This window comes from Mycteria americana, chromosome 3 (assembly GCF_035582795.1).
Source record: "Mycteria americana isolate JAX WOST 10 ecotype Jacksonville Zoo and Gardens chromosome 3, USCA_MyAme_1.0, whole genome shotgun sequence".
Lineage (NCBI taxonomy): Eukaryota > Metazoa > Chordata > Aves > Ciconiiformes > Ciconiidae > Mycteria > Mycteria americana.
Genome location: NC_134367.1, coordinates 78,090,533 through 78,108,575, shown reverse-complemented (window position 1 = coordinate 78,108,575; position 18,043 = coordinate 78,090,533). Strand labels below are relative to the sequence as shown.

General features: G+C 34.5%; 1 protein-coding gene across 10 annotated transcripts in view; it reads right to left on the bottom strand.

The window, feature by feature from the left end:
* Nucleotides 1–3,977: 3,977 nt before the first annotated feature.
* The window catches only part of QKI (QKI, KH domain containing RNA binding), a 162,589-nt gene continuing 148,523 nt past the window's right edge, over nt 3,978–18,043 (bottom strand). For 3 of the 10 annotated variants that reach the window (XM_075499099.1, XM_075499107.1, XM_075499102.1), the window contains 4 exons: nt 16,425–16,512; nt 13,829–14,125; nt 11,040–11,114; nt 3,978–6,352 (listed from right to left, as the gene is read on the bottom strand). In XM_075499099.1, the coding sequence (XP_075355214.1) occupies nt 6,336–6,352; nt 11,040–11,114; nt 13,829–14,125; nt 16,425–16,512 (477 nt within the window). In that variant the 3' untranslated portion in view covers nt 3,978–6,335. The other 7 variants (XM_075499101.1, XM_075499104.1, XM_075499100.1 and 4 more) reach the window with 6 other exon arrangements.

The window sequence follows — 18,043 nt, the reverse complement described above, 5'->3', positions numbered from 1 at the left end:
CTTTATTGCACATAATGTACAGTCACAAATGGTGTTTTATTTACATGTGTTTTGGCAATGTCCATGTTTGTTTTTCCCTTCAGAATACATTATTTTGCACAAACAAAACCTTAAATGTTTCACACAAACTGCCATAATACAAGTCAAAGCATATATGTATATATGTTGTTTTGTTGTTGCTGTTTTTTCAATTAATTCTTCTAAGAATTTCAGATCTCAGTTAATCTCTGCCTTGGGAGTCAGATTCCTCCCAGTTAGTCTGTTGTCAAAGACGGACATCCGAACTGCTGGTACCAAGAAATTAGCACTGCAACCTGCTGTGCCCACACCCACCTCCTATGGAGAACCACACCACCTGCAATTAGTGCGCAGGCACATAGAAGGAAGAGCACTGTACTTTTGTTAACCAGTTTGATTCAACATTGATTACCATGTGTTAATGTTATTGTTCATGTGTTATTTGGACAGTATTCCATTAATAGTGTTTTAGAAAAATATATCTATTAAAAACAAAATAGAAATTCCAATAACAATTATGTACTTTCAACCCTAGGAATGTGTTACTCAGATTCCATTCTGTGCAATACGCTATTTATGATGACTGCTATTTTTACCCAGACACAAAGAATTAAGTTTTGTATACTCGTAAGTATGTTTCCCCCAAGTTAAAGTAATTTCTTAATGGATGGCAACACACTTCAATATTTCCCTGCATTTTCAGGGCAGAAAACCTTTTAGTGGTCCCCCTCAAAGAGTAGTCTGGGAATAAACCATTCGTTACATGCAGATTTTGTACATACTTTTTAAAGATATGTTCAAATAAAATATCGTCAGTATACACTGAACGTATGTTCAGTAAAAACATTTGAGAGATGTCCCTGAAGAGTCTTTATGAAATATATTCTGGATTGATAACACACAAAAAAATACTCTTGGAGAAACCAAATTTGTTGTACTTCAGTACAACAGTTCACTTTTATGAAGTGAATAGCATTGCTCAGGTTTTACTTTGATAGGCTCCATGATGTTTTTACTTTATGTTCGGAGCTACTAAAAAAATATATATATATATTTACCCTAAGATAAATCCCTATATTAGATGGAACAGCAACTCTCTAATTGACTTGAATGTATGATCTTTTAAATGTTAGGACAATTTAACCCCATAATAATAATAAACTAAAAGAACAACCTAGCTTCAGTGATGTAGCAATATTGAAGCTATCCTCAAATTCAGTTCTAAAAATAACCTGTTTCTTTCCTATAAGCAGGTGAAATATAAAATAGTTAAATTTTTAGACAGGCACTTAGGTAAACTGAGAAATGCATTTGGTGGACAATAATTAGTATAAAATTTTGATTTTAGAGTTTTCCTTTTTTTGCTGTCCTTCAGCTTTAAAGAACTTCAAAACTTACAGCAACTTTCACTACTGCGTATAATGAAGAATGAGATGAAAATGCACTGTGGACAAAGTATGACAGTAGTTCGTATCTAATAAAAATGCAAAATAATAAAAGTATTACAGAAAAGCAGTCGTTCTGGCAATAGAAGTATTCTTCAATATAAAATACTAATCTTTTGTCTATCTGAATAGTTTCACCTGAACTGGAGAGAGTACTTCACCAAGTTTAGGTGTGTGCCTCTGATAAAATTCTTTAGGAATATAAATTATTGGCTCTGAAATGACACTTGTGCCATTATCCAATCAAAAGGTCCTGATGTTACCTGTTGTAAGTGACTACTTTTATCATCTGCCTGTGGCTGACTTTTAGGAAAGTAACATATTCATGATCCGTTAAATTAAAAATATTTCTGTACAAGTGAAACGACTAAATGCATTGATATTTCAGCTGTACCTATACATTTTTGTAAAACAGTGCTACATGCCATAAAAAAACCTAACAAACATCTTCATCAGAGCTAGACTATTAAATAGTCCTCCATAAAATGATGATGCATTCTATTTTAATTACTACCAATACTGTGAGAACTTTTTAAAACTAAAGTTTTATATTGCATGGATTTCAAGATACGTAGTTCAAACATCATAAATTAAAGAAGGCATTTGAACAGATGCAAAGACTCCTCATCTGAATTTTTACTATCTACAGGAAGAAACTGGGCTTCACAAAAGCTGTTGATATCCGAAGAGTGATCTACATCGAGGATCTCCCTTGACATTAGCTGTAATTACTGTCCACTTAAGATTACAAATCTAGGAGGACAACCCAGGGTACGTAAAGGAGCCTCAGACAGCAGAAGCTTTAAGAAACAGAAATGTTTCTGGAAAAATATTTGCATAGATGTACATTCAAAACAGCATTTTCACCATTTCAATTCCCTGCATTCATGTCGCTACAGTCATCCACAGGGCTAAAGATCACATAAAGGCAGCCTTGGAATTTGAAATGGCAGTTGCTCGGTAAATTAGTGAAAGGTGTATTTTTGTACTTTCTGCAGTCATTAGGAAATGATCCAGTTTGACCTTTGGCTTACAGAAGTTGTACTCCCCTGAGCTAGGCAATACTGATAGACTATAGCAGAAGTACAAAAAAAAAGTTACTTAAAAATAGCATGGCATGAAGAAAATAAGGCACTTTTGGCAAGGAAACCCCCCAGATTTTGTATTTCGATGTACGGTAATTCTACCTAGAAGTATTTTGTGCTTAGAAACGTCACATGATGCAACAGTGAATCAGGTGCCAAAACCAACAAATCACAAATTACAGTGAGCTTAACTGCAGCCTCTGAATGGTTCAACAAAGAATCAAACTGGTTTCTGTACACCGTCACGGTTTACCAATACACCGGCATCTTTGCTCTTTTGCTGTGAGCCGACAGTAATTATTTTAGAGAAAGAAAAAGAAAGTGTGGAATTAGTAATGCAGATGCTGAAAGGCAAGTGGCAAGACTCTACAAGAAGAATGCCGCAAAAAATGCTACTTTGTTCCCATTTCTACTGGCACCTATTCCCCAAGGTAAAAGGCCAGAATGACCAAAGCCAACTTAATAGTAGTGTGCAGAATGTCAGCCGACAAACAACATAAAAACAAGTCACGTTGTGTTATCTGTGGTCACGTTCTTCAGGGTTAGTCCAGTAACTCAAGACTTTACATTCTTCCGTCTTTATTTGTTTATTTTAATTAAACATGTAATGGTTAATAAACAGACATAGTCCAGAGTTAGTAGGTTGGTATTATAACATTTATTAAAATAATGCTATGGGTTAATAGAAACAGCAAAGAACCAAAGAATTAAAATGCAAGCTATGTAAAAACCCAACTAAAACCCAAATATGTCTAATGTATTCATCCAGTAGCTAACTAAAAGCCCAAGAAAGACAACACTCCCAATATAATAAAGTACTGCAAAACAATTGGCAATTTTTCAGTTATCAAAATCGTGGGTTTTGCATTTTGTATCCTTTTTTCTCAATCAGGAAAAAAATTCTTTTGAATGTTATATAACATACATATAAAACAAGATAGAAAAATACATTATAAACTTGTAACAATGGCTGTAAATACATTATCTTACATGTTTCTCATAGGCAATAGGTTGGTTATGGTACATACATAGCATGAAACTACTAAGATAATAAAGAATAGACAAATACATGTCATCTGTACGGTTACATACAAGCGACACTCCCATCTACCCACTCTAAAAAAATTACATAATACTGTCAGAAAGAAGTCTTAAAACTACTTATTTTAATAAAGAAAAAGTCATTAAAGAATGATAATACTGAGAACCAAGGCATTCAGAGATTTCAAAAGTCATGCTTTTTTTTTTTAAGTTGATCCAAAATTTTGTCAACTAAGTTTTCAGAAGTTTGTTCAGAGCAAACGTTACTTTCACATGTCACACATCTATTTCATACACTTCCCCTCCCCCCCAGTAAAAGACCTTTGATAAACATCTAAAACGTCCAGGTTTTATCATAGTTGAGATGAAACTGGATCAAATACTGGTATTGTTTTAGCAAATCTCTCTTCAAATGTTCGAGTGTCGCAAGTTTATTCAACCAACCAACCAAAATAAAATCAAAATGGCACAGCATATACTGTAAGTAAAATCAACACAACTGTATGTGTAACAGGAAGACAAAGCCGGTGGCACAATAAACAAAAAGCTAGCTGAATACAAAAGGATGAATGTCTATTGCATAGTAAATAAACTGATAATTATTTCCAGGTGAGACAAGATGTTAGATGAGGTCACCATGCAGGTGCTTAAAAATGTAAGCCCTCTTAGCTTACTATTGACCTTTCATTTGGAAGCTGTGAAGATTTGCAGGAGGAGAATAAGTTGACAAGAGGGGAATAAAGTTATCACCTGATATTTGCCAAGTTTAGTACTGAGCCCCACGCAAAGTAATACTTAATGTTTTCAGAATTAAATACTGTACGTTCAACAGCTTCAGCTCTTGCAATTGGCCAGCTATATGAATCTCATGTGGAAATAAAGGTTAAAAATAAAGTATAGCTGGACTTCAAACAACTAGCTGATATCCCTCTCCTGCTTATCTTACAAAGAAAAGCCAACGGGCAGATATAACAGTAGTCAAAGAAGAGCTGAAAAATAAATAACTTGCATGCTGTTTGCCACTGCAGGAGCTGCTTGTGAAAACCGGGGACACGCTCAGACTATAACTGAAAACTAGTTAAGCACTTTCAATTTCATTATCCACAGAACATCAGTTTTCTGGGTGACGCCGAAGCCTAGATGTATATTTATTCCAACCAAAATCAAGAAAACTCCTCTCCATCCCTGAACAAAAATGACATACTTCCAGCTCTACAAACATTTGTCAGCCAACAGTCTCATTTAGCATGAGACAGTCTGTATCACAGAACCCTTTGGTTTACATTGCACAAGTACGGCATTTGCTATGATTTAAAAAGTAGAGTGGTTGAAATAATGATGGGCTGGTTTGACAAAAACTTAGCAAATATTTTACGTAATGAGATTTTGGCAAAGTCACATCACACTAGTATGGCAAAAATCAGGTAATTAATATGGTCAACTCATCATTTGTCTTTCCTCACAGCTTCTTTCACATACTGGGCGACTGAGTGGCATGCAGTAACTTGTCTGAGGGAGAAGCTGATTATACAAGACATTTGACTAAATGACCATGAAGAAAATAAGGCACTTCCTTTTCTTTAGACTTATTCCAATACTTAAAAAATAAAAAAGAAAGACTAAAAGGCTCTTTTGGTCTTTTGTTTCTTGACAACCACCAGAAAAAATCATTTAATGAAATAAAGGGTTTCTTTGTTCTTTTTTTCTTTTTTTATAACACTTGAAAGTATAAAATGCTACATTTCCAAAAATATATTTTTTTTCTGCACCAGCACCCTTGTATAGTAAAAGTATCTACTTTTTTGTTCATTTTGTTTCAATGCACTACACTTTATCTACAATTTCATTACATGTATACAGCAAATAGGCAAGCATGGCTTTTACATCCTTAATGAAATTTTTTCTATACAGGGAGGTTTAAAAAAAATATTTGAACAGTTTGCCCAGTAATGTGACACATAATGCATGTACCTTGTTCTCATGTAATCTTCCGAGGAGATTAAAATATGGTTAAAATAATTTAAACTCAGATTTTGCTTTAATAGTGTTGCTGTTTTGTTCTCTGCATTAACGTAGTTCTGAAAAGTCATCGTAATCTGCATTTCATGGCACACTTTCCTTTAAAACGTCCAATTTGGCAGGCAATAGAAAAAAGGCTGCAACATCTGCCCTTTGAGGGCACCGGTAGTGACTAAACAGCGTATCAAATTTTGAATACTTTTTGGAATCCCTTCCCCAATGACATCCCTGACCAAAGGTTCATGCATGATGCATCATCACACAGTACATTCAGAGAGAGCTTTGACTTCTTTTTTTTTTTTCTTTTCTTTTTTTTTTTTTTTTTGAGAAGAAAAATATTCCTAGAAGTCTCTCACAGTAACTGCCTCTGTCATCGGGTAGTTAAGGGACATCTGTCTCCATCTCGTGCGAGGCCTCCTTACCGTTCGCTTGGGGCGGGACACTAGAGGATGATCAGTGCGGAGGGATGAGTTGGACCTTATTGCTTTACTACTATTCAGTGCAGGTTCTAGAACCACTTTCACCCAAACAGGAGAACAACAAAAAGCGGAGTTGGAGGACAACAATTTCTTTGTCTGTTTTGTTAGATGGTAAGACGAACGGACAAGTGCCCCAGCTCGCTGCACTGAAGACAGGCAAGCAAAGGCGTTTACCAGTTAACTGATCAGCAGGCAGGCATGGTCAGGTCATCATTGGGTGAAGAGTTCAGAGGTCAGAAGGTCATAGGTTAGTTGCCGGTGGCGGCTGGGTGGTTAGAAACAAAAAAAAACAAAACAAAAAAAAGAAAGAAAAGATAGAGAAGAGATTAGTTCCAGCTAGTGACGGCTTAATGACAACATGAAAACTAATCACAACTAATAACAAAACCAAGCATGTTTAATTCTGACATACCGATCGACACCATCTACAGAATGCAATAAAATCATGACAGCCCTCCATCATGATTTGGACACGTGAAGGAGAAGCCCGCTCCCACAAAACCGGTTAACAGGAGAAATAGAGATAAAATACGACTAACGACTAATGGTTAGTAGCAGTCGATGAAGGAAATTGGAAAACAAAAAACGATGAACAGTTTTGGAACTGGGTAGAAGATTTCTGGAACAACAGTCAGTGCACAGCATCAGTATCTGACTGCTATTAAGCATTAGTACCTCCCCAGGTGCAAGCATTAAAGCAACTATTAATGATGGATGTGATTATTAATAACTGGTTGTTAAAAGAATGGAGTCATCTAAGGAATTCTGGACTTAGAGAAACAATTTGGTTCAACAAACTATGGGCCAAACAAAGGGTTTTTGTTCAATAAATTTTTTATTGCCTTTCATTTATTCTATTTACAAACAACATGGAATTTCTTGGCCTCATGATACAAAGCAATACTAAACTGTAGTCTAGCAACGTAGGCATCATCGTGGGAACCAGGAAAATGCTCAGCCTGCTACTTTAGCCAGCATTTTCCTGTTCGAAATACTATTTTACACATATAGGACACTTATAAAATGCACTTGCATGTAAACACTGTAAAAGTCCTGCCATTTTAAAGTCTATACTTAAAAAGCTCTAAGTACATCAAAAAATAGAGAAAATATCTAATTGATACTAATAAGGCATTTTAAAACTACAAACAGCTCTCTTTATTCATTTTCAAAGCTAATACTCTGCAAATACAATAAAATCTGACATTTCATATACATTCCTGCTTTATATTTTTATATTTTAAAAGAAGCCACCTGTAAATACTATTTTCTTTTGCAAAAAAACCCCCTCAAAAAAAACAAAAAACCAAAACAAAACAAAAATAAAACCCAAAAACACAAACAAATTACAGTAAAACATAAAAAAGTTCTCAAGTGGAAAGTTATCATTCCCAATGTTCTTGAGCTGTTCCTTCTTTAATCATTCTCTCACATTCTCCTTCACCAAACTTGGTCCACTTAACAGTAGTATGATTTTTTTTTTTTAATATTTTTTTAAGACTCATTCAACAGCTTAATTATAGCTAATAAATTCTGAGGTTGATAAAGTTTTTGTACTGTTGCCATTTTGACTAAGGCAGAGGAGATGAAAGTGAGAAAGGTATTCAGTGCAAAGTCAGATTTGTGCCATTTCATAAAATGAAGTCCAGTAGGTGTAATATTCACAGATAGCATTGACTGAGCAATCTTTCTTGTGGGCTGATTTACTTTCACATAATAAAAATGGCCTATCATTTAGGATACAGTTCATAACACTACAAAAAATTACTACTGTAACGTAAATGAGACCACATGCTCCCTGAATTTTTTCAGAATCATGCTAAGTGGGATTTGTTTAAATTAAAACGGCTGTTTCAAAAATAAGCAAAAATAAAAATAAATATTTTATGTGGCACAATCTCACCACTTTACAGGTATACTAGAAACACAGACTCTTAAAGCATTTTGATACTGATTACAATTTTGATTAAATGGTATTAAAATTTATATATAAATTATGTGACAGTTGGTTTGGATAAAACATTCAAGAAAATTCTCAGCATTAATATTTCTTGTGGAGTTTATAATGAAAGCAAGCTACTTTTTAAAAATACCAGTACACCTGTGATACATCCTCTGCCAAGTCTCTGGCCTTCTACAGTACACACAGGTTTGTCAACTGTGCAACACCATTTACAGTTTATTACAATTAAATCAGTCAGTCTCTCTGTTATATGCATCAAATTCAATTTTGTATTATTCATAAACTGGGGTTTTATTCTGAGTTAAAATGAGCTATATTTTTCAACCCTTCACCAATTCTAAATGCTTAGTTGTAAGAGTAAAACATTTACACATTTGGGGATTCTTGCTTTAAATGCAGTGCTTATCTCTAAAAAAAAAAAAAAACCACTACGCAAAGAATAAAAACCTACTTAAAAAGTGAATGCAGTAGTACTACAAAGTCATCTGAAAGTCGATTTAGAATTTAAAAAAAAACTTTAGACCCAATGAATGCAAAAATAGATTTAGTGACATTTAACTATATAAAAAAAAGTTTCTGCATTGAAAAAAAAGTATTTCGGTTTGCTGACATTGTTTTTCATGGCTATAGCTATAGAAGTATATTGGTGACAGAACAACCAAATAGGTGAATATGATAAATGCTGATAGTATTTTAATTCTACAACATAATTTTAACACATTAAAAGAAACTGGTTTATTGCTGAACAAAGATCTCTTCAAAACCTTTTGTGAAACTGTTAAATCTGTGCAGTGATAATCTAGGATTTCAAATTCAAAATACAATGAAGTACAGTTGTAAAATTAACTTTGTGTCAGTTTCTTAATACACACTGGGATTATTTAGATAAGACTTTAAAATAACGTTCTCCTGAAATATCAGCATGGTCTTCATGCTAAAAGACAGAGGTATGCATGCCTTATTCCACAGGAGATAAGCCATGTGTATTTATTCATTTACTTAAGACAGTGGGCTTCCAATATGGCTAGATATGAACACTGAATTATTAGAAAATGGTTGTATTTTAAAAAAAGGTGAAATTATACCATTAACTTCAATTACTTATAAGTGACCCAGATGAAACATCTAGGACCTTCCAAAATATTTAAAATCTATGTAGAGTAAACATTACAATGATGAACTTAAACTATAAATTGGTATTCCAGCCACCCCCCACCCCTCATGCTTTATCAGTGTATTTACTAGTTGTCTCAGGAAAATATCTAATTAAACAGAAAGGTAGTCTCGCCTGTCACCTGAAACTACCACTGCAGATTATGAAAGACCATTAGCAAAAACTGATTTTTGCAACATCAGGTCAAACTTTCAAAGATAACCAAATCCTTACCACTCATTACTCTCGACAGAGACAGGTTTTATTCTTTTTTCTATTTCCTTTTTTATTTCTTTCCCTCCTTTTTTTTTTTTTGTAAACATGGGCTATGACCTTATTCTGATTCTACCCTGTTGCCCATTGAAGAGTTCTGAAGAAATGAGGACAAGCCAATGGGCTGTAAATAGTGTGTGGTAATATAAATGAAGAAGCAATTTTCTAGAAAACTTAAGTAATGTCTTGTTATCAGCTTTACACTTTCCGTAAAGTGTAAGATCCTTACATATGAAAGATGAAAGTGTTATATAAATATAGGAAATATCCAGGAGGGCCCTTTTTACTGTACTGACTGAAATGTGTGTTGTTTCTTGTAGTTAATTTATGGGAGGTTGTGAGAAGTGAAGCGTAGTCAATGTTAGGAGATGTCAGATCTGTCACCTGAATTTGACTTTTGAATATTACAATATCATGGAAGCCTGCACAACACTGATTTTGATGAGAGCAGAATAATAATACTTAGCACATAACGCTTTGCATCCTCAAAGCCCTGTACAAAACAAGAACCCCCACAACACCCCTGTGAGGTAGGGAAGTATTATTATCCTTATTTTACAGATGGGAAAACATACACAGAGAGATTAATGACTTGCCGAAACCCACAGTGAGTCAGCAGCAGGGATGGGATAAGAATTCAGCCCACACACTGCTTCCTAGCCAATGTCAATAAACCGAAAATAATAACTTTTCTCAATAAGCTTAAATACTTCATTCAGGGGTCCAAAGGCATTACACTTGAGGAACAGGAGAAAAATGAAGATTTACTTTCCATTCAAGGGTTAAAGAGAGATGCCCAAATATTGGATGTCATCTCACCAACAGGACTTCAAAAGTTGCTTCTCCTTCAGGTTACACATTTTAGCAGCAAAAGGCAAATACCAAGAAACAGATTTTGGCAAAAAACCAAAACACCCTCCCTTCCCCCACCCTTAGTAATTCAAACTCAAACAACTTTTGAAGTATTATCTTCACAGCCCTTACCTTTCTGAATTCAGTCAGGTATCTGAGAACATGCATCCTCCTCATAATATACAGTACAGTGGCTCAAAAGTTTATTGGGAAAAAAGGAATCTAAATCTTCAGATTTCTCCAGACACAGACAGGAGGCATTTATTCCTTTACTTCTTTCTCATTAAGCAACCATCCATTCATTTTATTTTGCAACACCAATCTGATATTTCCACATCAATTAAAAGAACAAATTGGGGGGGGAGGGGATGGACGGACGGGACACGACCAAATTAATTACTGCAGCACTGAATTCATAGTGTTTCCTAATGCAGATGGAGCTTTAAATAGTTTTTAAAAGGGAATCCGTTATAGCGTTTATATTAAATAGATCACAAAGTTTATGTATTTAATTGAGCTGGGAAAGCCAAGTTTACAAAATGTGTTTAAAACTGCAAGCATTCCCAAAGCTCTAAAATATTAACTATTCAGATTTTTGAAAAAATAATGAATGGGTCAAAATATGGTATTTGGTTAACCAGCTGTGGTGTTGCAAATCTCATGTACACTCAAAGCACTTCTTACAAACAAGAACTGCAGAACTAAACTAACCTCGGTCTGCGGTCACAATCCTTTGGTAAGGATGGACACGCATATCGTGCCTTCGAACTTTAGTAGCCACCGCACCTAGTTAAATTGCAATTACCAAGACAAAGTTAGAAAACATTCAAAGAAAACATTAACAGCAGGTTTATCAAAATGGATTTAAATGATCATTAACTACAAAAGTTCATTTTAAGAAAAGCAACAAGTTAAGGCACAGTAGTTTCAAATCTTAATCTTAAAGAGAAGTTTATCTGTGCAGATTAATATTGCATTTATTTTAAACATCCTGGCCTTAACCTGTTTAATCCATTCATTTACAATCCCAAAATTACAGTATTTCATGAAATCTATTAGACCCAAGCACATTTAAGCTTTACTAGTCACATATTCACTGAAGTGCCTTTCTTGCAGCAGGACTATTTTAAATAATGCCATCTTTTAATACTGACATTTATTTGCTAATCTTAAGATCACTTCCAGTTCTACCACAAAAAAAAAAAGTTTTAAAGCAATTCTTCAAGCCTACAGATTGTGATTTTAAACTTTAAGTCAATAAGTATGAACTGCAATGAATTAGGTGATTAGTAAAGCAAACACTATATAGAACACTTAGCAGTCAGTATACTACTATACACTCATAAATTACAGCTACTCTGTAATAATAGGAGCTAATCCAAATTAATAGCACTATTTTATTTTAAATCTATGTGCAAAAAAGTGCAAGTAAGTCACTGACTGCTAGGCCAAGCTTTTTTCAAGGCTGCTGAAACTAAGCATTTGTTAAAATTCAGATCTGATGAAGGATCAGTTAAGACCGTTCTTGAATTCTTAGCCTTTCGTTGGGAAAGCCATACCTGAAGATAAAAGGAAGGGAATTAAAAGTTAGTCACCAACTAAAATTTGATCCCAACACAAATATCCCCCAAAATACTAATAGGGATGCATTTCTCTGCCATTTTTAACAGAATTATTTTAAGACATCTCAAATGTCCACCACAAAAATGGACAAAATACAGCATACTATTAATGAGAATGAGTATATTAAGAAATAAAGCTCAATGAAAAACTAATCTAATTGAATTAACTCTATACAACTGCTCAGATAATAGAGCAGATGTATGAAGAGTTATTGATTCTATGCTACCTAAGTGGGGCTATGGTCTGTCTGTCTGTCATCCCTGTCCTTTCCTTCTTTAAATAATGTTATTTGGTGAGATCCGTTTTGGGCAATACATCTGTGCTCTCAGCGCTAAGCCCAAAAGTATGCAATGGTTTCAGATGCCATTTTAGGAGTAATTTTCCCCTCCTTTCTCTTTATAGAAAATCCTGTGAGAAATCAAAGTTCCCTGTATCGTATTAAATTATTACTATGGAATGATGTATTTCTTTACTTGCTATTAACTGAATTCAGGAGAGGGGTTTGCCACTAACCAGCAACTGATAGCTACTGTGACGATGCCTGTAACTGTGACTTTACCCCAGGACGTATCACAAGTGGACTCGCAGATTGGGGGTGGAGGAGCTGGGGAGAACATTTGCATGTTTGTGGGAAATTAATAAATTATAACATTATCATATGCTCACTGAGTTTTGGCTATGGGGTAACAGACAACAACCACAAGCTGCTCAAAGACAGATCCTACTGCATACTTTTGTCCTACGAACATTTTTATTATTGATTCACTAATCCTGAAAAGCAGAAGTCTGAAATACATTTTCTTTTTTACTGTATAAAATACAACTTGGGAACATGCACACATACAGATAACTCAACAAGTATTTGTCACGTAAGTGAAACACTGATTTTTTGCAATACTTTCAACAAAAATACTGACTTTGAACCTTATTGTCCAGCGTTCATTAGAGATGTTTAGAATTTGTGTAAATCAATAACTGCCACTGAACAAAGATCAAAGTCCTATAAAATCAACATTATGCAGCACCAAGGTCATATGCAACTCAGAACAAGCTGAAGAGAAAGGATTATTTAGATTCTGTAGAGGGTAGGAAAGGAAGAAACTATTGGAACTGCTTGTTCCATATTGACCAGTTAACTGAATTATCACGGCTACTTTATCATTCTCGCCTTCACACAGCAAGTCAACAGTCTGAAATATTAGGAACGATGGACATTTCAATCCAATGTATATAAAAGAAGCCATCAGTAAAGTTACTAATTGTATCATCCTTTGGTCAGAACTTAGTTTGCTTTATATTCATTCACTGAAATTATTTTCTATTTGCAAAATGATTTACAGCTTTCTGACGCCGAGGAGAGATTTAACAGTTGTGTACTAAATAAGCAAAAGCAAAAATAAGCAAAAACCCCAACAAACTGAAAAAAGACCTTTACATTCTCTCCAGTTTTGCTGCTAAAAAGGTATCGCAAAATAGGAAGGTCTCTCTTCCAAAGATTACTGGAAATTAATTTATGTTGAAGAAAGCACAAAGAAATCTGGTATTTATGGGAGCCCAAATGAGATATAATAGATGTCAACTTGTATTTGGTTTTTTTTTCCCTTACCTATGTATCCACCATCTAGTGTTATACAAACATTAAGATTTTATTTTCAGTAATCTTATTAATATACTAAACACACATATTTAATAACGCAAAACATGTTAAAATCTTTAAGAGTTACACCATTTGAGCAGTTTTCCTAGGTAGTTTTGATATACCTGAGATAAGATTGTTGCTTCAAATTTTTTTCTTTGAGCCCCATGACCTCTACCTTGCAAATATCACAAAAGCATAAGCAATATATTCTCCAGTCATCCGCATACAAAGATCTTACCTAATACACCACTAGGTTCAATAGGATACTCAAGGATTGATGTAGCTGGTGCCAGCGTGTAGGGGTATTCATATGGTGTGTAAATTAAACCAGCTTCGGGTCCAGGTGGAACTATTGCAGCAGTGGGATGAGGAGTTCCGTTTGGCATGACAGCGGTTTGTATTTGTCTGATCAAAGGCATTATGGTAGGGCCAGCTGGCGTAGGAGTACGCAGGGCAGCTGGTGGGAGAACAGGCGCAGGCCCAGTAATAATCCTTGGAGCCTGGGCTGTTGCTGCAAGAGAAAAGGCAAGGGCTGCTACAGTAAGCAAAGAAATTCAGAGGAAAGTATGGAGATAGCAGTACAAAACGTGGAAAGAATGGGAAAAAAGGGGAAAAGTAGGAAAGAAGAAAAATAAAAGGAAATCATTAGTACATGCGCTGATCACACAGTGCCAAAGCACACCATTCAAATGCAAACAGCTTTCCATTTTCCAGTGTGATTAAGTATGAACATGCAAAATAAAAAAGCCATTGTAAAACAGTGAGGTAGATTTCTCAAACAGGTTACACAGCACAAAAGCTCCATTTAGACCACATTTCTTCATTTATGCTATCAAGACTGCATGAGACTGAGATGCATGCAGGAGATACGAGGAAAATACTGTCATAATCAAATACAGAGTACAAAATTTAGTGCAACTATAGAGTCCACAGATACTCAGTTATGCAGAGCTACCGTATGAGTCTACAGTTTTTATACATCTTAAAATTGTATTTAAACATATACACAATTCCAGTTTCCAGGAACAGTGAAGTTAAAGATGACCTAGAAACACAATGCATCTCCTCTCCTACTTTAGCATGAATAAAATAGACTCAAAAGTGATTTCTGTATCAAATTCCCCAAAATAAAACTTTCTTTGTATTAGAAGTTCACTATGGCCTTGCTTAAGTTAAAGAAAATAGGTGCCTTTTTTTTTTTTTTTTTTTAAAAAAAACAGTGCTAGCACATTTCATTAAGTGTTATTTGAAGCCTGTTGGCACACAAGAATAACTTAAAACACTAACACATCAGCTGGTAACAGTCAATCTTAAAGGGTCATAATTTATAGATTTCTATGCACTACTGTTGATCTACATTGATTTAATTAACTTACAGGTGGTCTGAAAAGAGAAATGGGGGGGGAAATTTTCAGATTTGAGACTGTTGTGGTTTTTAATTTTTTTTTTTTTTTAAACAAAAGTGCTCAGACTTAATGTATAATTAAAGAAGAACCCTCAAACATTTTAATTTCCTTTCTTAAACAGAAATAAACCAGTATGGCTTCTATATCTTCACGTTTTCAGTAAAATCAAAACACAAACAGTGAAATTGTCTTATTATCAAAAAGTGAGTATTAGTGTGGCAATCTCTAGTCAAAAAATGAAAAAGAAAATCCATCTTCCCACTTACACTGATACAATAGACCAATGGGAATAGATCAAAGAAATTGCTCAAATTAATATAAAGGTTTCTATGCAAGTTTGCATCAGTTTAAGCTAATCTGAAAGCTATTTTACTCATAAATTTGCAATACTTTAGAGACTACAATATATTTAAAACTGATCTAGCTTTAAATATTAGAATGTTCAGTAGGGCTAAAAGATTTACTACTACCATTGTAGCGGTAAAAGCCCTTGCTTATGTCTCTTTTCAAATCAGAATAATTACACTGGTGTAAGCACTCTCAAATTGACCTAACTGCATTCCAACCTTTAAACATATTCAACATTGAAATGGTAACTGTGTGGAGAAACAAATTTGCAAATATCAGTAGGCCCTTAGTGAAAAGACTGATTTAACTGTGCTTACATTTGACATCTGTATCACAGCTACAGCAAAAATTTACTTTGGAACAGTATCAGCAACTACATTTTCAGGAGGAGAAATTAGCTTTTCAACTAGAGAAAATAATTTGTATCAGACATAATAGGTATATGCTCTCATTAGTAGGTGTATGTAATTAATTTTCAAGTGTAAACCTGTGCATACATGCGCTTGCAAAAGCATTCTCACACAAATGTAATGGAAGAAATCATAAAAATGGCTCATTACATCACTGATCCCTGTGAACTCAGCTGTGAAATCAGTTGATGAATTGTTGGAAAAACATAATATTGGGGGGACACATGCAAGCAAGATGAAAGGAAGGAATATAATACAGAAAAATGTATTCACAGTATCCTGAACATCTGTAACATTTTCAAATTAAATCTCTAAAAATAAAATTGAAAAGGAGTCCATTGTCTTTTATAGGTATTAAGGAAAAAATGATTGTAAAATAGAAAAATATGGCTTAAGGTTTGAATTTTTTTAAACTAGATATTTGTAAATATTTCAACCCAGACATACTGTTTAAAAAAAGAGGGGGGAAAAAAACCCTAAAAACCCCCCAACTGACATAACTTATCTCCAGAACATATTTTCCAATGACTACCTACTGTTCTGTTGGTTTTTTTACTGCCTTCCATTCTCCAGCACAGTGGCTACTGTACATTTGCCAAAAAGTAGCTTTAAGAATCGAAACCTGCAAACATTACTATGGCATTGACCCTCGAGTTTATGACACGCTTACGTGATTTGATGTTGGCATCTCTGTAGGTGCCATTCAGAATTGCAAGCTCCATCAGCTGCATCTTTTTAAGGCTGTCTTCTCCTTCTGCCTGTGTGTGAAAAGATAGGACGAAAGTCAGGCTTATTAATTCACTAGTGCACAAGATCTAAGGAACCTAGAAAAAAATGCCTTCAAAGTTTTAACCAAGCAAAATACCTGCTTACCATCCGTCATAAAACCAGTAAGCTTTGTCAACTTTTCCTTAAAATTGAGTTGCCTGTTGTCTATCATTAAGTGGTGTTGATAAATATCTTAGAAGAGTTTTGAAAAAGGCTCATACCATAAATTATAAAAATAGGGTTAAGTGTAAGTTGTGTTTCACAGAAATGGTTTAAAGAATTTTTTTCTCAAGTTTTAGGAAATGTTTTCATGTACTCCTGAAGGGATCTTTTAAAAAATTGTATTATTAGGCTACAGGAAGAGTAGACACCACAAATTTTAAGCAACTTCAATTTATTGTAACTTGCTCCACTGTAGTTGATAGTGACTACTTTGGGGCGCAGGGCACCAAAAATAAACAACGAACTTCGAGTAGCTTTCCAAACAGGTCATCAACAACTGCTATAAGGCAGAATTCATAATGCTGGCACATGTAGATATATTCTGATTAGGATATAACTACCATTTACACAGTATACATTATTCTTGGTTTTCTTCAATATAAATTACTTCCCTGAAGTTATCTGCTCCATTGGTATCCTGCAGCTTCCATAAATACTACACAGTATTCAGTGAAAAAGCACACTTTTTCAGTTACTAACAAAAATATTTCTAATTAGTACAATTATAGTTTTAAGACCAGACATTTTCTGATCTGTCTTTCCAGAAAGACTACCATTTGCATAGTCTACATCCTATCACCCAGAAAACAAGATTACGATATAGGAAACCCAGGAGAGATAGTCAGAATCTACTTTAATGTTAAGTTACCACCTTGCTTCTGGTACTGAATGCCACTGCTGAAATTCTCAGTCAGATGGAAAAGAGGGCAGCTTCAGTGTCAGCTGCATTGCATTCTTCCTTTGCTAAACAGGATTTCTTATATTTTTACTTATCTTGTCTATTCACACAGTGTTTTCCAGATATTTGGAACAGCATTTTCCAAGTTAATGGGAACCTGGATAATAACATACTGTGCCATTCATTCTGAAAATCTTACAGTCTGACTTCAGAGAGATTTGTTCATCTGTGTTAAACTACAACTCTTACAAGATGGTTTGAACTAGGACTTCAAAGATCATGAGTGATTACAAACCCCCCCCCCCCCCCCCGAATTAAAAGCCACAAAGAATAACAATCACCACCAATAGCCAAAAAAAAAATTCTGTTAAATAACTTGTGTCCATTACAGAACTGCACCGGTGAAACACCATCTCAAACTAGTTAAGAGTTACTAGGATTATCTACACACAGTGTTCCAAGTATATAGGGAAATATTTTTTCAGGCTAGTTTGCAGCAAAATATTGTCATACATACTTTACTCCCAAACTACGGAAAAGTAATTTACTAAATTACAAGACAAAAAAAGTTTTTAAATTTTATCTAAGCAAATATAGTACTTAGTGTGAGGTATGCTCAC